Source organism: Mesoplodon densirostris, chromosome 3, assembly GCF_025265405.1.
Source record: "Mesoplodon densirostris isolate mMesDen1 chromosome 3, mMesDen1 primary haplotype, whole genome shotgun sequence".
In the NCBI taxonomy this organism is placed as follows: Eukaryota; Metazoa; Chordata; class Mammalia; order Artiodactyla; family Ziphiidae; genus Mesoplodon; species Mesoplodon densirostris.
In genome coordinates this window covers 57469242-57496471 of record NC_082663.1, presented here as the reverse complement: position 1 = coordinate 57496471, position 27230 = coordinate 57469242, and the positions used below count along the sequence as shown (strand labels likewise).

Below are 27230 nucleotides of genomic sequence, written 5' to 3'. Positions count from 1 at the left end.
TCTATCTATATACTTCTCAAAAAACTAAACTGACTTCCTCTTTTTTTTTTTTTTCCTGCGGTACGTGGGCCTCTCACTGTTGTGGCCTCTCCCGTTGCGGAGCACAGGCTCCAGACGCGCAGGCTCAGCGGCCACGGCTCACGGGCCGAGTAGCTCCGCGGCATGTGGGATCCTCCCGGACCGGGGCACGAACCCGCGTCCCCTGCATCGGCAGGCGGACTCTCAACCACTGCACCAACCAGGGAAGCCCTAAATTGACTTCTGATACACACTGCAGGCTAAACTGAACATCACACGCAAATGTTTGAAATATTAATTTTATTAGGAAAGCATTTGATAGTTGTTTTAGATCATATAATCAATCACTTTATTTTAAAATGATGTGGCCTGAGGATACAATTAAAATATGGACTTTTCATTCATTCAACAAGTATTTGAGCATCTACAAGTGCCAGGCATTGGAGATACAGGCCAAACAGGAGGATCCCTGCTCCCACAGAGCTTACATTCTAGCAGGAGGGCAATATTAAAGAAATGTTTATACTTCTTATAAACATATAAGACAGAGGAAGTGACAGAGGAAGAAGATGGTGCTCTACGAGAGCACACAACAGGTGTCTAACCCAGCCCAGGGAAATCACAGAGACAAAAGATAGGTGTTTAAGTAGAAGGGAGAAGAGAACAGTTCAGGCACAGGGAACTTTGTAGACTCTAAGGGGGCAAGGACGTCGTAGGTTTAAGGAACTGGAAGAAGTCTAGAGTGGGTGGAGCGCCCAGTGTGAAAAGAGGAGTCAGGGAGATGAGACTGAAGAGCTGAGGATCAAGATCCGTGGAGGCCATTAGGGGTTTGGTACTTCAGGGAACCAGTGAAAGAAGGAAGGAAGGAAGCAGCATGACAGATGTGCACCTTAGAATGGCCATTCTAATTCCAGAGTGATGGAGAGATTGGACAAGGTAAGACTGGATGCAGGTAGACCCCTTCTAAGGCCTGCATAAAAGACAAAAATGGTAGCGGAATTCAAGAGACAGTTAGGAGGCAAAATCAACAGAACTTGATGATTGAGTCTGAGGTTCCTTAGACCTGTTAGATAGACAGGTCTGGAGCTCAGGGGAGAACTATGTTAAGAACTGTCAAGACAGGAATCATCCCCATTTAGATGGCAACTAAAACCATAAGAAGGGCTGAAATGGCCCAGCGAGAATAAACCAAGCCATGTAAAACACATACATTCAAGGATGAGGAGGAATAAAATTCAGCCATAAAAAAGAATGAAATCTTGCCGTTTGCAACAGCACGGATGGACCTTGAGGTCACTATGTTAAGTGAAGTAAGTCAGACAGAGAAAGACAAACACCATAAGATCTCACTTATATGTGGAATCTAAAAAACAAAACAAACAAAGCAAAACAGAAAACCAAGCTTATAGATACAAAGAACAGATTGGTGTTTGCCAGAAAGGAGAGGGGCGTGGGGTGGACAGAATGAGTGTAGGGGGTCAAGAGGTACAAGCTTCCGGCTACAAAATAACTAAGTCCTGGGGATGGAACGTACAACATGGTGACTATAGTTAATACTGTACTGCATATCTGAAAGTTGCTAAGCGAGTAAATCTTAAAAGTCCTCATCACAGGAAAAAAAAAGAAAAAAGTCTGTCACTGTGCTTGATGATGGATGGTAACTAGACTTACTTTCGTGACCATCTGCAGTGTATATAAATATTGAATCATTATATTGTACACCTGAAACTAATATAATGTTATATTCAATTATATCTCAATTAAAAAAAAAGAAAAAAGCGGGCTTCCCCGGTGGCGCAGTGGTTGAGAGTCTGCCTGCCGATGCAGGGGACACGGGTTCATGCCCTGGTCCGGGAAGATCCCACATGCCACGGAGTGGCTGGGCCCGTGAGCCATGGCCGCTGAGCCTGCGTGTCCGGAGCCCGTGCTCCGCAATGGGAGAGGCCACAACAGTGAGAGGCCCGCGTACCACAAAAGAAAAAAAAAGAAAAAAGGAAATGTGCCAGCGGCAGGGAGAAGAGAGAATGGGGAGTTATTGTTTAATAATAGAGTTTCAATTTGGGATGATGAAAAGTTCTGGAGACGGATGGTGGCAATGTAAATGTACTTAATGTCACAGAACTGCACACAAAAAAGTGGTTAAAATGGTACACTTTATGTTATGTATATTTTACCACAATTATTATTTTAATAAGAACAATTAAACAATAAGGAGATACTTTTGTGCTATTTGTATCTTTCAGAATAAGAATGTGTTCACATGTGACTAATGAAAAATCAATACAAATGGTAAAGGGAAGGAGGAATGAGCAGAGGAAGTGGGGCCTGCAAAGGAAACTGAACAAGAATGGCCACGGAGGCTGGTGGAAAACCTAGAGTGTTACAGCAATGGAAGCTAAGGACAGAATTTCTAGGAGGAAGTGTTTGACTGATTGGAATGCCCCAGAGAATTAAATCAGGTAAAATCGGAAAAGGACCCACTGGTTTCAGGAACATAGAGGTCAGTGGTGACCTTGGAGAGGGCTGTTGGCAGTAGAAGCCAGAAGACGAGAGGGTGAGGAGAGAACGGGTAGGAAACAGAGCCCAGAGTGCAGACAAGAAGTCTGACAACTATGGAGAGGAGGACGGTGGTGGCTGGAGGGAAAAGTAACAGATGTTTATTTTTAAAAGTACGTTAAAATATCACCATGCATAATCTGCAAAGCAATTGGTTCAGTGGAAATACAACTTTATGTTAAAATCTCAACAATACCTGGAATTTACAGATTACAGAACTTTTCATAGTACTTATGGCTTAGAAAGGATAACTCAAAGTTATTCTCTTCCTTTTCAGGGTGGTAAAGCTGAGCCATAGAAAAATTTCTCTAAGAGAATTTACAAGGAATTGAGGTGCATCAAATAAATATCTTCACTGATTCGTTTTTTAAAGGTAGAAAAGTATAATGCACTGTGTTAAGAAAACAATTTTACTGCAATAGCCACATATTGAAAAAGTCTAAAAATTTAAGGCTACTAATTTATTAATTTTTGGTACATGTCCAATGGAAGATGCTTTATATTCCAATTACATCCTCAAGATACCGAAGTTAGTCTTCTGGATGGGTGCGTTGAGGGCTGCACTAAGACTGAGACCCAGGACCAGCCTGGTGTCCACTGGATCGATAATCCCATCATCCCACAGCCTGATAAAAGAACAAAAACACAGTGATTAGGAGTCCACCACCAAACCACCAGTTATACACCCTATGCCCAAAAATGCCCAGGAGGTTTTCCTTCAGGTAATATGTGGAACTACTGATTAGCTACTATAATCTCGCAATGGAAACAATGTTCAAGAGGGGAATAAACAGAGAAAGAAAAATAACATGACTCTTACACAGCTTTAGGAACAGCTTACTACTAGGAACTTCAAAATAAACCCTGGTTTTATTTATTTCAGGAAAAACCTTCCTGTCCCTCCTCCACCCACACAAACATACAAGTCAAGTTGATATATTACTGTTTTTATTATGAAGAGCCACATAAACCAAGGTAACAGTCTCCAACCAAAGTCCCTACTAGAAAAGGTATATTCCCCCAAACTCTCAAACTCTTAAGAAACTATGAAAATTACTGAATAGACTTCAGTGCATTTTATTAATAAAATAAATACCTTCATATGTAGTTCTTTATTTTTTGCTACAATAGGAAAAACAAGTAATGGCTTTAAACTGCTTTCAGAAGAAACTCAAGTAGAAATCTTAGTTTGCTTTTCATGGACAACCTCACATTTATAAAAAAAATGAGTAAGAAATATTGTTTTTTAAAGGTCATTAGTGGGTGGCAGTTTTGCTTTCTTTAAACAAACTGCCTTCAGTATCTGGACATAGCATCAATTATTAAACCATACTTACATCAACAGACCATGAATGAAATCATTGCTCATAAAATATTCATAATAGGGCTCTTAAAGTATCAACAGCCAAAAAAAAAATTATTACTCTTGTAGTTTGTAACCCCGTCAATTGATTACACTCCCTTCTGAAGCCTACAGCAGAGTAATATAGCAAGCACGATGGTGCCGGGGCTGTTCCAGGTAAGAGGCCCTAATCAAATGTCTGGAAAAGTTTGATTATAAAAACAACTGAGCAGAAGAAAATTGGCATGCTGCACATGTAACATGTAAGGATTAAGAAAAACACAGGAGGTTACAGTACTGTACAGATGATGACAGAGCTCTCCGAAAAGACAGGTCTAGCCATGTTAAAGCCTAAACAGACCACAGAATTTTATTGTTAAGCTGAGATTTATGAAACCAAAGGAAGATGCCATGAACTGGCTTGAAAATCCTTTCATCTTTGAAACAAAGTTGGTGTCTCCATGCCACCAACTGTTTCAACAGAAGGGTTAAACATCTATAAATTAAAAGAAAAACCTTGTTGTTTTTCAATATTAATTTCCAAAGATAAGTCTATCTGGGCCATATGCTCTCCTGTCTTGAATATAATCCACTAAAAACAATAATAATCTAAGTATGAAAATAATAAAGGATTCAGTCTTTCTTAAGAGGTGACTTAGCCAGGGCTGAAAAACAAATTAATGGTTCACACAAAATATGCTATTTTTCAAAGTTTAATACTCTAACTGTCCTTGTGAATTTCAAAGTCTTATCAAAAAACTATAGGTGAGCTTACAATGTATATTTTCTCTTTAACCTTTTATATGATTTTCTATTTCCTCTTTGCTTCTACTGGCTACTATGTAAGCCTATTTAAGTGATGGTAAAAAGAATGTTTATTTCTTAAATCAAAGACTACAAAATATTTTGTTCCTAATTAAGAGAATCAATGACCCGCCACAGCAAAATATACCTGTACATTTGCTTGCAGAAACACGTTAACAAGAAGAGAAACATGCTTTTCAAAAATCCCAAATGGTATTAATTGAATTTTGAAACTAATTATGCTCTGAGAAATAAACGTGTTCAATCTTTCCTGCCCCTCAACACCAGGAGCAGTGCCTGCCACAAAAGATGCATTTGAGGAACTGACATGGATTTTAACTTTTGAGTTCCTTTTCCCCCTCCTCTCCAGTCTGCCTTCACAATAAATGGCATAAATCACAGCATAACCCAATTTTTAAAGGACACAAATAGTTATTTTCTTTTTTCCATCTGCCCAAGGGATAAAAGAAAAACAAGAAGCTTCAATTATTCTTCAGAATGTAGAACACTGAAGTTGTTGAAAAAAGAGGTATGAAAGCACACGCATGTCTCCAACGGGGACAGCTGTGATAATTTATTATTACCTCGTTTAAGTGGTGTAAGAAACAAACAGAATAAGAGCCGCCATGGTGTGTGAGGTAGTTGCTTAGTGTTGACATGTGGACCCTGGCTATGAATAATCACCTTCTGAATGCACAAGCTCACTTGTTAACAAGTGTCAGTAAGTGTTCAACCATTTTCATCTTTAAATGGGGTAAAAACAAAATAATCAGAGAGGGGGATGACAGGAACCCATTACTGCAGAACTAATTCCTGAAAGTGACACAGCCAGGACTATAATTCTCAACTTCCCAGCCCCAGTGCGGTCCACCTCTGGCCACAGTGCTCCTGCAGGCCTTGGACCACTTCAACTAGGAGCGGGATAAGGGAAGAGGGATGGAGAGTGGCAGAATCAGACCAATAGTGATGGATCCAAAGCCCAGCCTGGGAGAAGGAGCGGCATTTCAGCAGTAAGCATTCCCATTATAGAAACAACAGTAAAAAATTGTGTCCAAATGTTATTTTTTGGTTCCCGTGAGGGTTGGATCATGCCAACTGCTCAGATCTCTGTAAAACTGCTGCCCTGACTGCCAAGATGTGCCCATCAAGGAGTCAGTTATTCTCTGGCTCTCACCTTGCACTGGAATAGTAAGGGTTTCCTTCCTCTTCAAACCTCTTAATGATGGGCTCTTTTAAAGTTGCTTCATCAGCACTGGAGAACTGAAAGAAAAGGGACAATGAGTAAGTCCGCTGCAGGGGAACAACAGATCCACTCAAGAGAACCTCAAGAAAAAAGGGGCAACAGATTTCATGAACGATAATGTTACAACCAACATCTGCACATTGATGTATAGATTACATGTGATGCTTTAACATACATGATCTCACCTGAGACATGAGTATCAAATTAGTGCACTGTTATATCTCCCTTATCAGAGCCAATGTCCTGAGGCTGTTTAATGTCAGGTCAAAACCAAAGGTATCACATACTCCAGCAGGGTATAGCAATGGATGTGAATTATACAATATAACAAAGGGCTATATTACATCTTGCAGTTTCTGTATAAGGAGGTGGAAAAGTAGGATATTTTCATTCAAAATACTTAAAATTTTAAACATTTTAAAGCTTAAAGGGATAAAACAATAAGGCCCATTTTAAATAACCTCTTCAATTTCCCAGATGGCTGAGAGAGATTTTTCCCTAATTAAAAATTTAATGGCTTGCCCATCCGTATTGCCAGAAACAAGTGATAATTCAGATGTCAAAATCTTTATGCAAACTAATTTTGAAATCCTGAAAAGTATTTTCAACTTAAAAAATATTCCACACCAAAAACCAAGTGATTTTTTTTCAAATTAATCCAACCTTTTATGTACTTTCATCGTTTAATATCATTTATAGGTCCAGAATTTGGAGGGAGAACCACTAAAATCCTATACTTTCCTTTCACATATAAAAATAGATGAATTCATATATCTGTATATCAAATTAATCAAAGCACAACTATTTAATAAGATATCGCCATGCTGGGCTAGAATTTAAGACAAGCTTTCAAAATATCAGGCAGAATTTCATACCCCCACTCCCCACTACATACACACAAAAGTAAAACTTTCCTTTTGCTTGGATACTAGTTAGTACTAAAGTGCATCTGAAACTTCAACTTAAGTCTGCAGAGTTACTGTTGCTTAGAAAAGATAGCTGGGGATGTGAGGCATGGATGAGATGCATTCAGGGAGGCAGGAACCACCCCCTGGCTTTATATTATCCCCACTCCACAAACTAGGCGGTTGACCAGATGATCAATCTCTAAATGGCAGAAGTGAGAGCCTGAGAATGCAGGGCCTCCTCCACATTATGCCTTGTTACGATGAAAGAGTGCACCGAAGCAACTTTAGGAACGTGCACCGATCATTTCATAGGCCTGCTGTTTACATAAAATAGTTGTAAGTTATAATAAAATGTAATGCAAAATTTCAGATGAATCTCTAACAGAGACGCAAACAAAAGAATCCATCTCAAAAGCAGCTATTTGCTGATTTGCTTTTCATTAAGCTTCCAGTGCCCTTTCCCTCCTTCTTCATTGATACTTTCACAGTATAATAATGGTATTCAATTCTCATTACACAATGGGGCCCTCCCACTAGACGTATCCTTAACAACAATCTAAAAGTAAAATAGGAAACACAAAATTCTGCTGCTTTAGGTCATAAAATCAAAGACATAAGTCAGATTTATTTAAATCTCACTAACCGCAAATGACTAAGAATCAAACATCTTTATGCCTCAGGCACCCAGAGACAAAAGAGTTTGTTAAGTGTTTTCTTGGAGATTCTGAAAAGTTTGTAAATTACCACAAGAAGGTACGTCAAAGTGAAATGGTTCTAAAAAGAGAGATGGAGAATGTGTAAGTCTAAAACAATTTCCAGGTCAGCTACTTCTAGATAAAGCCAGGCCCTGAATGTTGGAATCCTAGCCACAAACTTGGAGGGGTTTTGGGTATGCTGCTCCCTGGCTCCACAGTGTTCTGGTGAAAGTCAAACCTGGAGACAAAGAAACAGCATTTACCTGTTTCCCTTCCCGTGCTCTTTGGTCCTTTGCTACTGTCGCTAGCACATTAGCTGCCTGCTCTCCTCCCATCACTGAGATGCGAGCATTTGGCCACAGGTAGAGAAATCTTGGGCTATGGGGGGAAAAAGGAAAGAATGATCAAATGAATTCACTGTACTACACAGAGATTTTCAGAGGCCCATGTTTACCTTTTAAATCAGTGGTGGTTCATTCTGGCTGCGCATTACAATTATCTGGGGATTAAAAAAAAAAACCAATGCCTAGAACCCACCCCAGAGTAATCTCCAGCAGTGGGGCTTCAGCATGGTAGAATTTTTAAGTTCTCCAGGTGATTCTGATGTCTGTTTTGATATACAGTATTTTTCCATTTCATCCAAATTTACTGGGCAAAGAAGTATTCAAAATTTCCTATTATGTGCAGTTATGTGCTGTTTTCCATTCCTAAAATTAGTGATATGTGCCTTCTTCCTTTATTTTTTAGTTTTAACAGGGGATTCTCAAGTTTGTTAACCCTTTTAAACAAAGCAACTTTGGGCTTTCCTGATTCTTCTATCGTTATAATGTTTGTACTTTATTATGTCCTATTTTTATTTTTCTTGTTTTAATATGCTGCTCTTCTTTGAACCTCTTCAGCTGGCTGCTTGGCTCACTGATTTCCAGCCTTACTTCTCTTCCAGTATATAATATATAACTAAGTCCACACCTGTCTCAAAGCAAGACTTTAGACACATCACACAAGTTACGACGTAGTATTTTCATTATCAGCCATTTCAAAATATGTCCTGATTCCCACTGTGGATTTCTTCCAAGTGGTACTTTTAGCATTAAATTTCATTTCACCCCTCCAGATGATACAAATTATGGTATAACTGATTAAGATTTGTGAATGTCATTCTATATTTCAAATAGCCTTGAAATAAACTGGTAAACTGACCATTCATAATGATACTTGAAGTATGATACATTCTTTCAGAGAAAACCATGACAACCACCTACCTAAATGCTCTGCCACACATCCCATAGTTTCCAGCCCCATAAGAGCCCCCGATGATGACAGTTATCTTCGGCACATTGGCACAGGCTACGGCAGTCACCATCTTGGCGCCATCCTTGGCAATTCCTTCAGCTTCGTAGTCTCTACCAACCATAAATCCTGTGAAAAAGGAACAGAAAGAGAGCCTCAGGGTGATGAGATTAGTGTGCAGAAGTCATTTTCACCAAGGTACTAGAAGGACATCTTGTCAACCTTATATTTTACCACAGGCCTCTCACCCTAATAAAATATTTATATGTAAAATATGACCCCCACAAATTTGCATTAAAAGGTAAAATAAAATTTTCTCTAATCATTTAAAAAATTGTTTAAATGGTTCATCTGGATGCACACAGAGATCCTCAAACAAGATAAGAATGCAACATATCTTCCAGAAATTATCTCAGAACAATAGCTTGGTGATGAAAGAACAGGATATGGCAAGCTAAGGAAAAAGTACTAGGGCAAGCCCAACTGTGAGGGCTTTAGGATTCACTGACCTGGTTTAAAATACAGATTATTCCTTCTGAAGCACTGCTTTAAAACTTTGATGAAATAAAATTAATGTTTCATAGAGATGCTGAGTCCCTGTCAGCGACTCAATAGCAAGATAAAAGAATTCTCATTATAATTATAGGATCCTTCTACTTCTCCAAGCTCCCACTCTCAGCTCTGCTGAAACTGGTCTGCAGCGTCACTGCGCTTTCCAGGCCTTGGGGTTCTTCCTCTTCACCTTATAAACGTTGCATCAGGCTTCATTTGTCTCCCTCCGCACCCACAGACTCACATGCCTACGTGGTGGCCGCTGTTCTTGCTTTGCAAATCTCCAGCAGTGGGCAATCCAATTCAATTAAACCATTTTTTATGGATCACCTGTACTTGCTGTGGATACAACAGTACTGATGTAACAAGCCCTGCCCCCACCAGGCACCATTTCCTCTGGTCACCTCCCTGCCCTCTGAACTGGGCCCTCAGAATAGCTCAGAGACTCCTTTATCTATTTTATCTCGACTCCCTGTAACATTCCCACAATAGCTATCTCAAATATCGACTCTCTTTAAAAGCCCTCACCCACCACCCACCACCCTATCACCCCACAGTGCCTCTAGTCCCGTGAGTGATTTTGCCTTGAAAAAGAAGACCGAGGCCATCTCACTTGGCTTTCTCTAACCCTTCTTTTTCTCACCATAAAGAACAACATAATCACGCTGCCTTTCTTCCTTTATTCTCATCTCTGTGGAAGAAATTAGAGTTACTCAAAGATTATCCCTGAGCCCTTTCTCTTCTCTCTGGGTGTTATCTATTCCCACAGCTTTAAACACCATCTCCATGTCCTAAGGATGTCTCCACGTTCGCCTCCAGCTAACACACCCCTTTGGTGCTCAACACTTCTCAACTGCCCACCATATATTTCCAAATGGATACATTTGAGGTCCCTCAAATGCAATGTTGCAAAACCAAACTCAAACTCTGCTCTCTGACCCCAACCCAGCAAAAAATAAAGCACAGCAAAAATGTAGGAATCTTCCAAGCACGCGGTTTAACTTACTGGTGGTTAATAAATCATGAGTCAGTATTAGAAACAAGGTCTCTGGCCTAGTGAAGCTTCAGAGTACTTTTACCTGCCCTCTTAGAGAGTTTGCCACATAGGGCCCTCTCTGGCTGCCACCTGGATAGAACTCCTCTCAAGAGTCATCTAACCAGATATCTTAAACTTAAGAACAGCACCAGATGAAGATGTTTTAGCACCAGTACTATGTAAAGCCCTGCTGACTGTCAAGGCCAAACTCCTTCTCAAAAAGGCATGCCTGATCCAAACAACTAATTAAGGACTTCTTCCTTTGAACCTGAGATAACCACACATGACTTAGAACAGTGGTCCCCAACATTTTTTGGCACCAGGGACCAGTTTCATGGAAGACCATTTTTCCACGAGCAGGGTGGCGGCGGGCAGAGGGAAGGCTCAGGCAGTAATGTGAGCCATGGGGAGCAGCAGAGGAAGCTTCACTCCCTGGCCCACCACTCACCTCCTGCTGTGCGGCCTGGTTCCTAACAGGCCGTGGATCAGTACCAGTCCGCGGCCCGGGGGTGAGAACCCCTGACTTAGAAGACTGGGGGAAACATTTATTTTAGTTAATCAACATATCGGAGTGCCTCCTATCTGTCAGGCACCATGCAACACACAAAAAGTATAAATTGGAGAATCATAGAATGCCAGGAAGAAGAACTCTAGAACCCTAAGAGCCCTTAAAAATCATTTCACCTGCCATGTTAGGATCACCCATGGAACATGAAATCAGACAGTTGACATTGGTCTTATCATTCTTTGGAGTCAAAACACAAATCGCGGAACTTCCCTGGTGGTCCAGTGATACAGAATCTGCCTTACAATGCAGGGGACACGGGTTTGATCCCTGGTCACGGAACTAAGATACTACATGCCAGGGCAACTAAGCCCGTGCACCACAACTACTGAACTCGTGTGCCTCAACTAGAGAGCCCGCATGCTGCAAACTACAGAGCCCATGCACTCTGGAGCCCATGTGCCACAGAGCCTGCACGCCACAACTAGAGAGAGAAAACCCCCCGCCACAACTAGAGAGAAGTCCACGCACCGCAACGAAAGAGCCTGCATGCCACAACTAAGACCCGACGTAGCCAAAAATTAAATAAATAAATAAACAAACAAACAAATAAATAAATAATCAAAAAAAAAAAAACCTCGAATCCCAGACTTTGGTTCAGGATATGCATGTCCATTTAAGATGTTGCTTCAGGTAGAATTAACTGCACGATGAAAGATAAGGAAAAGGGAGGACCACAGCACGTACTTAAAATCCTTTATGGGGAACAAAGTACTGGGAAAGAGACCATGGGTCAGATAACACCCTCCAGCACTAATGAGAGTGTTACTGGCCGAGAACACTCTGCTGTTTTCTGGGTGGGTGGGTGCACATGTGCAGGAGTAAAGGAAGGCCACTCAAATGTTTGATACACTTGAAACTCAGAAATTGCTTCACTCAAAAACATGGATAAATTCCCCCAAATATTCAAGATTCTTGAAGCGTTAACCTTTAATCTACAGAGAGCATGTCCAATAAAGCTTTCTGTTATGATGGAAGCATTCTATGTCTGCACTGTCCAATACATGAGCCATATTGGACATACTGGACACTGCAGCTCTCGAATAAATGCACCCAAACTGGTTAAGCTATTTTCTTTTTCTTTTTTTTTTTGGCTGCACTGGGTCTTTGTTGCTGCGTGCAGGGTTTCTCTAATTGCTGAGAGCAGGGTCTACTCTTCGTTGCAGTGCGTGGGCTTCTCATCACGGTGGCTTCTCTTGTTGCGGAGCACGGGCTCTAGGCGCGCAGGCTTCAGTAGTTGCGGCATGGACTCAGTAGTTGTGGCTTGCAGGCTCTAGAGCACAGGCTCAGTAGTTGTGGTGCACAGGCTTAGTTGCTCTGTGGCATGTGGGATCTTCCCGGACCAGGGCTCGAACCCGTGTCCCCTGCATTGGCAGGCGGATTCTTAACCACTGCGTGGCCACCAGGGAAGTCCAAGCTATTTTCTTACCAGTAATGTTCTGAAGAAACAGCAGAGGGATATTCCTTTGGCAGCATAACTGGACAAAATGAGCTCCCTATAAGCAAATAAAATAAAAATCTTTTTAGTGGGAGGTTAACAAATTTAATCATCATTTACCTTGCAAACAACATATTTGGGTCAAAGAAAGAGTACCCCTTGCTTGGCTAGTCTGACCTTATAGTAACAGTAATAATAATACTACCATGGGGACCCACTGTCAATGGAACATGTGATTACAATTTGCACTGTACTTGTTTTGCACAGGCACCTGTGTGATCACTGGCACATAACTGTAGGCCAACTCCTGTGTCAGAGATGAAGTCAACCACTAATATTCCAAACAGCAAGTGAAACTTCAGGAACAGAGAAGAAGGAATTGCTTGTCAATGAGAATTTCTGAGCCTCACCATAAGGCAATTCTCTGGTTCTCCACTTTAAAAAAGTTAGAATGTAAACCCTTCTGGGATACCTACGTTTTGATGATCACTTGAAATTCTTTCATGCACCAAGATTATAGTAAAATATATTTCTTACCAACATACTTGAAATAAAGGGGATTTTTTTTTTTTTTGTGGCTGCGTTGGGTCTTCATTGCTGTGTGTGGGCTTTCTCTAGTTACGGCGAGCGAGGGTTACTCTTCGTTGTGGTGCACAAGCTTCTCATTGCAGTGGCTGCTCTTGTTGCAGAGCACAGGCTCTAGGTGTGTGGGCTTCAGTAGTTGTGGCTCGTGGGCTCTAGAGCGCAGGCTCAGTAGTTGTGGCACACGGGCTTAGTTGTTCCATGGCATGTGGGATTTTCCCAGACCAGGACTCGAACCCATGTCCCCTGCATTGGAAGGCAGATTCTTAACTACTGTGCCACCAGGGAAGCCCAAATGGGATTTTAGATGAGTGCTAGACACCTTTTAACCTTGAGTTTAGGAAATTAGTTATTTAATGACACAAAAATATAACTATTCCTTTCCCTATCTTCTAAAGATTATGTGAGTAAGAAAACACTTAAAGCTGTTTCCTTGGGCTTCCCTGGTGGCGCAGTGATTCAGAGTCCGCCTGCCGATGCAGGGGACACGGGTTCATGCCCCGGTTCGGGAAGATCCCACATGCCACGGAGCGGCTGGGCCCGTGAGCCATGGCCGCTGAGTCTGCGCGTCCGGAGCCTGTGCTCCGCAACGCGAGAGGCCACAACAGTGAGAGGCCCGCGTACAGCAAAAAAAAAAAAAAAAAAAAAGCTGTTTCCTTTATATTTTACTCTCTATTTGCAGATGCCTTTAACTTAGCCGGAAATGCCTTGGCAAGTACAAGATTGCAAAGCAACTGCTCAACCTCAAATACGAGAATGAGGAAATCACACAGACTTGTGGGGCTTACTTCAACAAATGAAATGTCAGACAGAGGCCAAACATAGCTCTCCTCCCGGATTTATCTGTGACAAGCCAACAAATAAAACAAGGCGGCGTTTGTTGGCCTCAGTCTGACATACCCTCTATTGAAATAAGTATATTATATAGTCATTAAAAGTCAGTGTATTAGGGGCTTCCCTGGTGGCTCAGTGGTTAAGAATCCGCCTGCCAATGCAGGGGACATGGGTTCGAGCCCTGGTCTGGGAAGATCCCACATGCCACGGAGTAAATAAGCCTGTGCGCCACGGAGCAAATAAGCCTGTGCGCCACAACTGAGTCTGCGCTCTAGGGCCCACAAGCCACAACTACTGAAGTCCGCATGCCTAGAGCCCGTGCTCCGCAACAAGAGAAGCCACCGCAGTGAGAAGCCCGCACACCACAACGGAGAGTAGCCCCCACTCACTGCAACTAGAGAAAGCCTGCACGCAGCAACAAAGATCCAATGCAGCCAAAAATAAAGAAATTAATTTTTTTTAAAAGTCAGTGTATTAGAAATATTTAATATTTTGGAAACGCTCACTATACATACTATTAAGTGAAAACCAGCAAAACTTCTCTATATATGGCAAAACCAATTTTGTTTAAAAAAAGAGGGGGAATAGAAAAAACTAAGGAACCATAATAACATGTTACTCAAGGTTATTTCTGGCATGAATGTAGGTGACTTCTATTTTCTTTATTTTTACTCTCTTATTTTCATCTTATAATCTCAGTGGGGGAACAATAATGAATAGCAAAATCCAGAAACTAACTTTACTAATAAAACATTCTGCCAAAGACAAGTTCTTCCTAATTAGGGTAGGAAAGTGCTTAATTGCCTGTTACCTGCCTCAGTAAGAGAACTTTTACCTTGTTATTCACTCTATCATTTGAAGAGGAAAAACAGGGCTAAACTTTTTTATTTTCTTAAGAAAATATTTTATCAAATAAATACATGAATTACATTTATCCAAGTTTAGGTAAATCTGAGATAATGATGTATGAAATTGAATACTAAGCCAAAATATATTCATGAATTCCCTCTTTTAAAACCAGAGCTTCAGTAACAAGACCGACTATCTTTCCGTTTCCAAAAAGTGAAAATATAATCAAGTTAAACTGATTACGGGATAGAATAGAGCAGGTCATGTCTCAGAACCATATGAATAGTATGTTTGAACCCCTCGAATGCATGAAGTACTTTCAAGACAAGTATTCCTATATTCTTAGAAAATGTATACATCATCCACAGCAGTTATGATTCAAGTATTAAAAGAACTTTCCTAAAACAAACATTTGTATTTTTAACAGTGCTCAAGACAGTTCATCATATTCACGTAAACCTCCCTAAAGCTGTTTCAAACATTTAACACGCACACACATACATGTTCACACGTATAGGCACACAATGTTCTGTTTGCTAAGGCATCTGGCTAAATATTTTAAAGATTTTATGCAATAATTTTCATTCATTACTTGATAATGTTTAAATTAAAACAGAAAAACCTTGAAACATTTTTAACAGTACTTGCCTTTTTTGCAGATTCAGAAAAGAGAACTCCATTGTTTCCAACGATACCTATTGGGTATCCATATATTCTAGCAAATCCTCAAAAGAAAATTGAAAAAAAGATGTATGTATTTCAGAGGGCTTTTAATTCACAACGAACAGACATATTTATACATTGTTTAATTTCAAACCAATGTTTAAAATGTAGAGAGAGTTCGTCTATGGTACAAAATAGCTCATGGCATAATTTATTTCTAAGGTACTGGAGTCTGGGTTTTTTGCTTTCTTGAAAGGGGTGTGTTACATATAAAGTTATCCACTTGTCTGACCAACCAGTTTGGTTAGATGATTGGATTAGTGTCATCCATTCATTCATGTAACATATATGAGTGCCTACTATGTACCAGACACAAAGGGTATTCTGATATAGAACAAATCAGAGACACAGATCCCTTTAAAGGTCAATGTTCAGAGCCATCGGCCAGTTTCAGGTGACTACTTGCCTTAAAACGCCTGAAGTAATGACAGGCCCTTGAAATAAAAGGGATAAACTCAGCAAAGACAAACTTTTTTAAAAAGCAGGAATGCAGTCAAGCCTGGTGGTAACCGAGTTCGAGGTAAGAAATCCAGTTAAGCTTAGAAGAAGAATAAATCACTACACTTTCATTTTCTCTGTGTTTGCATCTTTTTCTTTCTCCTTTCCACAAGTTTTGTTTTTGTCTCACTATCACTTCCACTACCACTCCACAAACACACACACACACACACACACACACACACACACACACACACACGAGAAATAAGAGAGAAGAAAAAGGGGGAAGAAAACCCTGTTATTTTGTGAAGTAGACACTTTAGGTGATTCCAGGAGGCTATTTTGCAAATATGAAGAACGTGACTAGAGACTTTCCCAAGAGTGATTTTCAACAAACCTACTTGACTATAAATAGGTGTCAAATACTTGGAAGCCAAGTGTCAACAAACTGTGCTTGTGAGAGGGGTCACAGGAAGCTCAATGTCAAAGTTCCTGGACCCGGCTCTGTGTCCAAGCTCAAGCTTGGACAGGCTGCCACTAAGACCCCTGGCGTGGGCCGCCCCACACAAAGCAGGTACTCGAAGAATGAATGGATAAGAGAGAATGTCAACCTACTGACAAGCCAGAACACTGAATTTTTTAACTTATTTTTGTTCTTTACTCTGGCTTTGTCTTGATTTATTTCTTTAAATCCGTATGTTTATTTAATATGTTAAAATGAAACACTGATTTGCCGGTCACCTTGATTTCTCTTGGTCTTTCAGACCTAAAATCCCAGCCAAAACCCTAGGCTACACACCCTAAATGGCACTGCCACTTACAGAGGCAATTCAGAGAGGGGCAAACCTCCCCAAAGTTCTAACAATCCACTCTGAGTCCGGACCCATCCCACAGAAAGAGCTGGGAATACAGCACGTGTCTCAGCAGCACGGTGCTACCCCTGAAGGTGTTCTGCCCTGTGAGCTGTTTAAACTCTCCATCCACCCTTAGTCCTGCTGAGTAGGGCGCATGCCCCACTACACTAGGGTCACCCGTGGAGGGAGCACCTTCACCAACTTCCTATCGGCCAAACAAGAAAGCAAAATGTCTACAAAACTCCTAGGCCTACCTATGGCAAGTGCGGGGGCAGGAGGAAAGCTGTAAGAACTGCCAGAGACACCTGATCCTTACAAAACTCTGTCCTTCCCCCTCCTCACTCCCACTCAGGGCCCCCGCATTCATCCCTCCCTCCTCCTTTCATGCCCCCTCCCCCTCATGCCCCCTTTCATCCTCTCTTACTACCTCTTCACCCTCTCATCCCCCCTTCGCCCTCTCATTCCTCTCTTCTCCCCCTCACTCCCCACCCCACTGCCTACCCAAACCTTATTTGAATTCCAGTACAGACAAGAAGAGATAGAGATCTACCATCTGGTAGGTCTACCCCTGGTATTTTAGGGGGCAAAGGTACCACAAGTATTTTAGCAAGTCCAGGGAAAATACATAAAAACAGATGACAAAGACAGCCCATCCATCTCTGAGAAAGAAGCAGAAACAGTTCTGACTTGTTTTAAACTGCTGCACAATGAGGGTTACATCCTGAACTATTTGGGGACAAATCCTGTCTATATATCAAAGAAAAAGCTCTTAATCACTTAAACACCTAAATACAAACACATAAATTCCACGTCCAGAGTGAACCCTTCTCTTGCTCATAAATCAGACCAGGAGAAACTGCTGTGACTTATCCTTAAGCCTCAATGTATATTTGCAATTTGGATTTTTGCAGCTAGTTGTTTTTTCTACTCTGATATGCTGTCTTCAGATTAACTACTACATTTTGGAGCTTCTTTAAGACCAAGTAAAATGCCCAAATTTGTTTTGCCATTTGTCCAAAATAGATTACTATGGACCTGGTGTCTATGTTTCAAATATTTCTTCAAAGGCCTACAAATGTAACAGTTTAGGTGAATGAATTAACTTTTATAAACATTCTTATTTTGTTTTTTCAGACTTGGTATTCTGTCCTGTAGTCTCAATCTAGTCTTTGTGTGGACCATAAGACCTACACAGAGGCGGTGAGAAGGTTTAACTCAGTCTACAGTCTTCTGGGAAACTAAAACATCACACGAAACTTCACAGTTGAATTGAAGACTAAAGAATAAAGAAGACAGTGCTGAAATTTTCAAAATAATTATAGCCATCCAGAGAAATTTTTAAAACTACAAATATTTTTGTTAATTTTACTATAAGAACCTTTTTATACAGCTAATGCTACAAAGTCACAGAATAATGGTCTGGACCAGAGCATCTTGCCCTCATCATTTTAAATTCTGGATCCATGAAGGCATTCAGCTACAAGTGATCTTTACAAAACAGCTCCTTTTGAGTACTGACTCACACGTTTATACCGCTCTAAATAACAAAGCTCATGCCAAGTGCATCAGGGCCATGAGACAAGAGATCACTTATTTTCAAAGCAGCATAAAATGTTCACATTTTCAGTTCTTCATCTTTATACCTGTAACTAATGTGTCTCCATATAAGGCTTTAAATTCATTGAATCTGCTTCCATCCACGATTCTAGCAATGACCTAAGAGGAAAAATAACAATGTCCCTGAGCAATTATATTATAAAAGAATTTTTGCATTCAACTTATTTGTAAGGAAAACAAATTTGTAATGAATTTGCCACTTTCACAAAATTTCACCCTACTCAGAAAATCTTCTCAATAGAATTTCACTTGATATGCATGGTTAATGCCCTGAAGTCATTCTGGGCCCTGATTTTACACTTCACTATAAAAGCAACAGCTCCATGTTGTATACCAGAGAAGCACAGAGACTACATGGGCTGGTTGCTAGACTCACAGCTTCAGGGGCTGTCAAATGTATTGGCCGAGAGTCAGGGATTCAGTCAGAAAACAAGGTCCTACTACATGTCACAGGGAATCATACTCAATATTTTGTAAGAACCTATAAGGGAAAAGAATCTGAAAAAGAATATATATTATATATATATTTATATATAAAACAGAATCACTGTGCTGTACACCTGAAGTTAACACAACATTGTAAATCAACTATACTTCAATTAAAAGATTTTATTAAGAAAAAAAGAAGAAAGAAAGCAAGGTCCAGCCTTACAGCCAGAAGACTTAGGCTCCAACCTAGGGTATAACATATGAGTTATTGATTTATGTGTCCTGGAGTAAGGCATTTAACCCCTCTGAGTCTAGGGTCTCACTTCTGCAAAGATGGAACAAAGCTGTGAAGATGTGATGAACTAGTAATAAAGGAACCTAAGAAAATAATGCTGAGATGAAGAACCAGCTCTGACTCCCAGCTTCTCCCAGCTCTACCACTGGGAAACTAGAGTCACAGCCTGGTTACTTAAAATCCCTGAAGCCTCAGTTTCCTCATGTGTTTAAAAAAAAAAAAGTAATAACAATAATAATAATACTTAAGAGCTAATAACATTGCCTGGTACTCATCAAAAGGTAGCTATTATTATTAAGCCTTCAACAAAGGTTCATTGATTCTGAATCTGATACACACACACACACACACACACATATAATTAATCTACACAGAGTCAAAGTTACTAGTTTATCCTCCATCTTCATCATTATACATCAGGACTATTTCAAAGTGTTCTAAACATGAAGCATATTCCAAATTTTTTCAGAAACTATTTTAGATGCTACACATCATTTTTTCTATCCAGTTTGAGCTTCCTTTTTCCTGTTTACCACATCAATCAAAGCCTTATTTTATAAGCTGCAAAGGCTGAAAAATGAGTGAATAGCTTACTTTGAATTATGTTTTACTTTCCTAAAAGGTCAAATAATATAATGGGGATATAACAGTTGTCTAAGTGCTATGTGGCTCCAAAATTACACCTTTTGAAAAACAAACACATAGCAACGACCATTCTTCCACACAAAGATAAAGCCACTCAAAAGGTCAGAGCAACCTAGGGCCACTTAACGTGAAACCCCCTTCTATTTGCTTTATGATAAAGTCCACTCAGCCACATAAAATATACTAACTCATCTTCACAGACTCAAACTTTAGGAAGCAGACATATCATATGGCACTACTCCTATTCCTAGGAGCAGAAATCAATGCTCAGAGAGGTTCAACCCCAGTACCACTGACTAGGGAAACAAGAACTAGAACCTGGGCTTTTCAATTAATATCTCAGTGTTGTCCCACAGCTCCATATACTAGTAAGACCTCCATACAAGGCTTATTTGCAATTACAGAAAAATATAATAAATTAACATCACAATGTTGAACATGAATCAGCAAAAGGTAGAAGTCCAGGATACAATTTAAGAAGGCAGAAGTCTATCTTTATAAAAAGATATCCATTAAAATGAAATTGAACTACCATGAAGGCAAGGATTCACATCTGTTTTGCTCATTCCTATACCCCTAGTGCCTGAAACAATACCTTCATGGAAAAAGCACTCAATAAATACTGTGGAATAAATGAAAAAAGTGATTATGCTTGAAAGAATGAATCCTTAGCCACCTAGAAAACTTGACTATTAGAACAACTCATTTTTCAGGCACATCAGATTGTAAGTGCCATTTTTTTCTATGCCTGTAATTAATTAAAAAGTCAAACTAAAAACCTAATCCTAGGGGCTTCCCTGGTGGCGCAGCGGTTGGGAGTCCGCCTGCCGATGCAGGGGACACGGGTTTGTGCCCCGGTCCGGGAGGATCCCACACGCCACAGAGCGGCTGGGCCCGTGAGCCATGGCCGCTGAGCCTGCGCGTCCGGAGCCTGTGCTCCGCAACGGGAGAGGCCACAACAGTGAGAGGTCCGTATACCGCAAAAAAAAAAAAAAAAAAAAAAAAACCTTATAGTTAGCTAAATTACCTTGCTAAAGTGAAGTACCAGTTGAAGCTCCATTAAAATCCAGCACTTAAGACCCTCTAACAATAATAGAGTATTGCCTAAATAAATATTTGTACATATCCATAAGTGGGATATTACATTCATCAATTCATCCAAAAAAATATTTACTGAGTGTCTACCATGTCACCAGGTACTAGTATAAGAATCAGGACCTAACCACAAAAAACATTTCATGAAGAAGTTTTAAATAATGGGGAGATGTTTATAATTTAAACTGGAAAAAGTAGAATTAAATATATATATATCAATATACGTATGTATGTATATACTATCTGAACTACATAAAAATGTATACATACACACTAAGCCAAAACACCAAAATACTGGCTGCTTTCTCTGCATGGTGGAATTACAAGCAAATTTATGTTTTTCTGTATTTTCTATATTTTTCACAGTTAGTACATAATAGTTTTATAGTCAAGGGGAAACATAACAAAATATTAAGGCACAGAATCTGATATTAGGACAATTTCCTAATTTAGAAAGTATCCTACCAGATATGGATACTGAACAAAATAAAAGACTACATGCTATATGCAAGCACTAAAAATTGTCAATCTAAACTACAGAAGACAATCTGTAACCATAGCAACATCTTCAACTGCAATCAAATGTCTAATCTTTGCTCATGTCATATTGATCTAATGAGGTATGTTTTTTCCTTTCAACAACTTACTGACATTTCATCCATTTCCCAAAATAAGAACCCAAAAAAGAAACAGCTGGCAATTATAAAGTTGTGCTACATCATTCCTAACGTCCACAGGAATATGGAGTACTAAATATGGACAAAGCTTAGTCATTGTGCAATGAAAACTTTCCAATAATTAAGGGGTTTTCCCCCCTCTCTCTTTTAGTAAAGATATCTTTCCCTTATATGTCACTCCTTACTGAGACCCACAACAGTCCCTTAGTTTAGGGATGAACATATCTAAAACAGACTTCAGCTCTGAAAATGGATACACACAGCTTATAGTTCAAACAAAGTTTAAACACATGTCATAAACTATGATGGCATAGCTTACGGCTCACAGTTCCACTTTACACACCTCTCGGACATCAAAGTTCCTCTTAAGGTTGGCACCAACTATTCCATACAATTCATCAGCAGGAAATAAAGGATCTTCAGAAGGTTCAATGGTAACCTGCAGAAATATAGAACAATCACATTAGCCTATTTAAAGACATTATTTCAAGGTGACATAAGCCAAAATGCTTTGGGAAAATAAAAAATATAAGAACAGATCCAACTCACATCCATTTTCTTCTGATAATTTAGATTCCTTACAATCTTCCTAGCTAAGTGAAGGGCATGATTATCATCCAAAGCGTAGTAGTCACTTACTCCAGACTTTCTACAGAGTAAAGCACACTAAAAGAATCAGAACAGGGAAAAGGAAAATAATTAAATATCTTAAACCCCAAGTATCTTCTCTCATCTAAGGATGACGTCTTTTTACTTCCAAAACACTTGAATCAACTGTCATCTAATTTGATCTCCATAACGTCCCTGGCAAAACAGTATTAACCTTGTTTTACAAACAGGAAAAACTGAGGTACACAAAAGTTAAGTACCTTGTCCTAGGACCACCAGTACCTGCATAAGAACCCACACCTTCTATTTTTCAATCTTGACCTTCTTCTACTGGACCACAGGGCCTTATTTAATGCTCATCCCATACACCTCAGACAAAATCGTATATGATAAAGTTCAACCACAGCTGGCACGCTTTCGTGATGTAGCTGGTAACAACAAAAAGTGTTTGTACCTCACTGAGACCCCAGTGAGGATGCCAACTATGGCCTCTCATTTCTGAGAGACTGCTGAGGCCTTCCTTACCAAGTTACACCCCAAGAATAAGCTGCTGCAGGTAGCACACATGAAGGCTTGAAAACGCTGTTCCTCAGATCAATGGTGAAAATGGGCATTGATAATATGGAACTGTGGTAAGGGCCTGCTCAATTTCAAGTTCAACGTGAATAAAGCATGGGCGTGCTCTGGTTCCAATTAGATGGCTTGTTGTTCCACTTGTAGATGTACTATGACTTTCTAATAAAGTATTTAAAAAAAACACTATGAAGTCAGGCAAAAATATACACCTCAAGGGACTTCCCTGGCAGTCCACTGGTTAAGACACCATGCTTCCACTGCAGGGGGCACGGGTTCGATCCCTGGTCGGGGAACTATAAGATGCCACGTGCCATGCAGCACAGCCAAAAAATAGAAAAAAAAATAATATATATATATGTGTGTGTGTGTGTGTACACACACACACACACACACAAAACCCCTGAAAAAACAGAATTTTACTTCATTTTATGAGCAAGAACTAAGCTGCCGCAATCTAAATTTTGAAGTATTGTCTAAGGAAAACACCAAATCCTTAGGAGATGTCTTAGAACTGGGTTCTCACAGCGGTTTCATGTCACTGTCCACCTCGGGCTTGGGTGTTCCTCAAGAAGAGCAAGGACCATGTGTGCTCCTCTTTATAGTCCTCCAACCCTTTGCAAATAGCAGACCCTTCAGTTTCTTTAGTTTAGTAGGACATTTTACAACTGACCCTGTCTTCCAAATGCTTCACAAATACCAGCTACAATTGCTGACTTCTAGCTACACTGTAGTAACTCAGTAAGCAAAGAAAAGCAGGAGAGACTGCTTCCAAATCAGTAAATATTTAAAATAAAATGCCGCCTTTTAAAAAAATTTTTATTTATTTATTTATTTATTTTGGACTGTATTGGGTCTTTGTTGCTGCACATGGGCTTTTCTCTAGTTGCGGAGAGTGGGGGCTGCTCTTTGTTGTGGTGCGTGGGCTTCTCATTGCGGTGGCCTCTCTTGTTGTGGAGCACAGGCTCTAGGTGCGCGGGCTCAGCAGTAGTGGCTCGCGGGCTCTAGAGCGCAGGCTCAGTAGTTGTGACGCACAGTCTTCGGTGCTCCGTGGCATGTGGGATATTCCCGGACCAGGGCTCGAACCCGTGTCCCCTATATTGGCAGGCAGATTCTTAACCACTGCGCCACCAGGGAAGTCCTAAAACGCCTTCTTTTAAAAACTGTCTAGCATTTACCAAAACAACAGGAAAGGGAAAACTTTTGATAAGACACTCTACTATGTAAAGCTTTGTGTCAAATTAACTATGAAGGGGCTTCCCTGGTGGCGCAGTGGTTGAGAGTCCGCCTGCCGATGCAGGGGACACGGGTTCGTGCCCCGATCCCGGAAGATCCCACATGCCGCGGAGCGGCTGGGCCCGCGAGCCATGGCCGCGGAACCTGTGTGTCCGGAGCCTGTGCTCCGCAACGGGAGAGGCCACAGCAGTGAGAGGCCCGCGTACAGCAAAAAAAAAAAAAAAAAAAAAAAAAATTAACTATGAAGGATGACGAATCGGAGATGTACAAATACGTATTCACAATGACAGAGAGAACCCAAAGCAAGTCGTGCCTAGTAAATTTTATGACACTGTTCCCAAAAAAGCCATCACCATCTAATCACTGTCCCCTGATTTTAAACAGGCTACTATGAATGATAATAGCTAAAAGTAATAGAGCGCTTATTATGCCACAGACACTGTGCTGTGACGCAGGAACTATTCATATCTTCATTTTACAGATGAGGAAATGAGGCTCTGGGAAGTTATGTAGTTTGTCTAGTCACAAGGGTGACAAGTGAGGCAAACAGAAGATGAATCCTAGAACCTACACGCCTAACCTGATATACCACCTACAGCTTTTATGGGCACCAGATGACTTTTTTTAAACTGTCAAAAAATTTTTTTAATTAATGCTCCTCAAATACTATCTTCATCTCCTTCCCCTGATTAAGCACCTACAAACAGTGGCAGCCCACTTTGTCCTGTTTCTATTCTACCTGCATCCTCTCTCTCTCCAGGCTGAAACATCTACTTCACTGTCTCCCTGAAATGGTTGGTAAATGACCAGATAAGACAGAAATGCTGCATCTCTGCTCACATTAGTGTTCACCGAAATAAGCAAGTCTTCTGTTTAAACCCAGGCAGAAAACTCAAGCTCTCGAAGCTTTTCTCTGCCTACCTCAATTCTGCTCCAGCTCTTCCGTTAATCATTCCTCCTTTTGCCTCTAGTTGTAAAACTGGAAGCATAATAGCTTATTTGTTTTGTAATTGTTTTTTAGTTCATTCATTTATATCTCTTATCTGCTGAGTTAAATTATAAATCCTTGAGGGCAGGGACTAGGTCTGAAATTTTTCCATATTACTCATAACACTTAGTACAATCAATCTATCCACAAATAAGTGCTCAAAAAGAAAGGAGTGAATGAAAAACTGAGGCAAAGGTAGGTTCCTTAGCCAACTCTTCAAAAGGCAAGGCAGTGTTCTTTGATAGGAGGGTGGAAATGTTGTACCTATTTTCCATCTCCCACCTACTAGACTGCTCCCACAGTCACCTGCCTCCCTGGTTTGTGGTTTGGCAAAGCAAAGAAAGGTTTACTGCACCTCCCAGGCCACTGAGCTCAATGATTAGATCTACCTGTCAGTTATGTCTGGGTTCTTTAGGGTCTAGTCCTGGGCCCTCTTCCTTATCTACACTCACCTCAAGGTGAGCTCACCTAGTCCTATGGTTTAAATTCCACCTCCATGTTGATGGTTCTTGAGCACGGATCTGGGCTCCAGACTCTTACAGTTAACTGCCTATTCAGCATCTCTGTTTGGATGTCTGGATCATCTCTAACTTAGCAGGTTCAAAAGCAACACTTGATCCCCCTGCCCTATCCCCAACTCTGCCCCTCCCCCCATCTTCCCAATCTCAGGAAATGAAACCATTTCATGTCATCATCTCTGTCACCTCACTTTCCTGTGCCCCATATAGGAAATCCATCAACAAGTCCCTCAATTCCACCTCTAAAATAGAGCACAAATCTGATTCCTCCCCTCCTCCGTTCACTACCACCATAATTATCTAAGCCACCGGCACCTCTCAGCCAACTCTAGCAATAGTTGTATGCTATTGATACAACCACCCAACTGGTCCCTCACACACACTACTGCCAACCCTCTAAGCATTCATTCTCCATTTAGCAGACAGAGGGATTTTTTTTTCTAATGAAATGTTTAGTAATAGCACAAACTCTCCTTAACACTCTTCGATGGTTTCCTAATTGCTCATAAAAGAAGATGTCCAAAACACTGAATGACCAATTATGATGATAAACAATAATAATAATGGCAGTTAACAATTACAGGTACTTATTTTAAAGCAGGTATTGTTTCAAGCAATTTACACATACCATCTCATTTAATTCTCACAAAATTCTAGGAGGTAGATGATCTCCTTACTCCTGAACTCTAACCTGAAATGGGAAGACCAGCAATGTGATGGAGCGGCTCATGCCTGACTCACAAGGGCCAACTGTGTGCATCTCTTCCTGATTCCATATTCAGTGGTGTCCCGCTGGTAGCTTAAAATCAGCTATGGCGGGATAATTCATACCACAGATTTTGGCAGATGCCACAAAGCAGGACATTTTCCCTCCTCAGCTAAGCATTTACCTGCTATTGAGCATTTAGCTAAGCTATTCCCCAGCATTGCAAGCAGCCTGCATGGACCTTAAATGGACACTAGCCCCTCAAGCAAGCCCTAGATAGCAGCTCAGTCATAAGCAAATGTAAGTCCTCATATAACTTCCCCAACAGCCCTTAAGATCAACAGTCTCCCCTGCCTCTCTGCACCTGTATGCTTAGATAAAATCCCCATGGAACTTACCAATACCCCAATCTTCTGGTTTGATTGACCAATCCAGCTGTAGTCAGGGGACCCCAAAGCACTCCAACCATGGACCCCAATAAAAACATGTACCCCAGGTCCTGTCTCTCTCTGGGCACTCTGCCTAGACCGCCTCATGTGGCCCCTCAAGGTGTGCTGTGTACTTCCTCCAGGACCTGTGACTGATAAACTTCTCTATTTCAAATTCTCTTGTGGTCTGTTGTTGAACCACGGCTCACCATCCAGCACCCTGTGCTCCACTTAACAAGTGTTAATTAAACAAAGGCATAATGCCTGCACATCACTGGGTTAGCCCCACCTTCTATATGCCTGTACTTCTTTGTAGCCCTTATCATGTATACATATTTATATAATTTTTTGTTGATTATTTCTTTATTGAAGAAAATAGACTAGACTATAAGCTTCTTGAGATCAAAGACAATGTTTATCTTATTATCTCAAATACCTAAACAGTGCCTGGCACATAACAGGTGCTCAATGGATGTTTGTTAAATAAATAAGAAAACTGTTTCTCCAGTCTTTCTAGGCTATAATGAAAAAGTTGATGTTCTTGCTTAGAAATGGAACTCTAAAGAATTGGAACCTAAAAGAGCAGATCTAGAACAAATAAACTGGTTTGATCTGGCAAGTTTAACACCTGGAAAAAATAATTTAACACTTCTTTTAAACAAACAAGTGACAATCAATCCTGGAAAG

The 27230-nt window shown here is 40.5% G+C and overlaps 1 protein-coding gene across 1 annotated transcript in view; it reads right to left on the bottom strand.

Annotated features, from left to right (window-relative positions):
• Positions 1–334: 334 nt before the first annotated feature.
• The window catches only part of MCCC2 (methylcrotonyl-CoA carboxylase subunit 2), a 61465-nt gene continuing 34569 nt past the window's right edge, over positions 335–27230 (bottom strand). The window contains exons 9-17 of the mRNA XM_060093014.1: positions 22035–22134; positions 21829–21924; positions 18371–18443; positions 15361–15437; positions 12439–12505; positions 8829–8985; positions 7830–7944; positions 5895–5980; positions 335–3200 (exon numbers count right to left, since the gene is read on the bottom strand). Of these exons, the coding sequence (XP_059948997.1) occupies positions 3083–3200; positions 5895–5980; positions 7830–7944; positions 8829–8985; positions 12439–12505; positions 15361–15437; positions 18371–18443; positions 21829–21924; positions 22035–22134 (889 nt within the window). The 3' untranslated portion in view covers positions 335–3082. The remainder of the gene's footprint in view (positions 3201–5894; positions 5981–7829; positions 7945–8828; positions 8986–12438; positions 12506–15360; positions 15438–18370; positions 18444–21828; positions 21925–22034; positions 22135–27230) is intronic.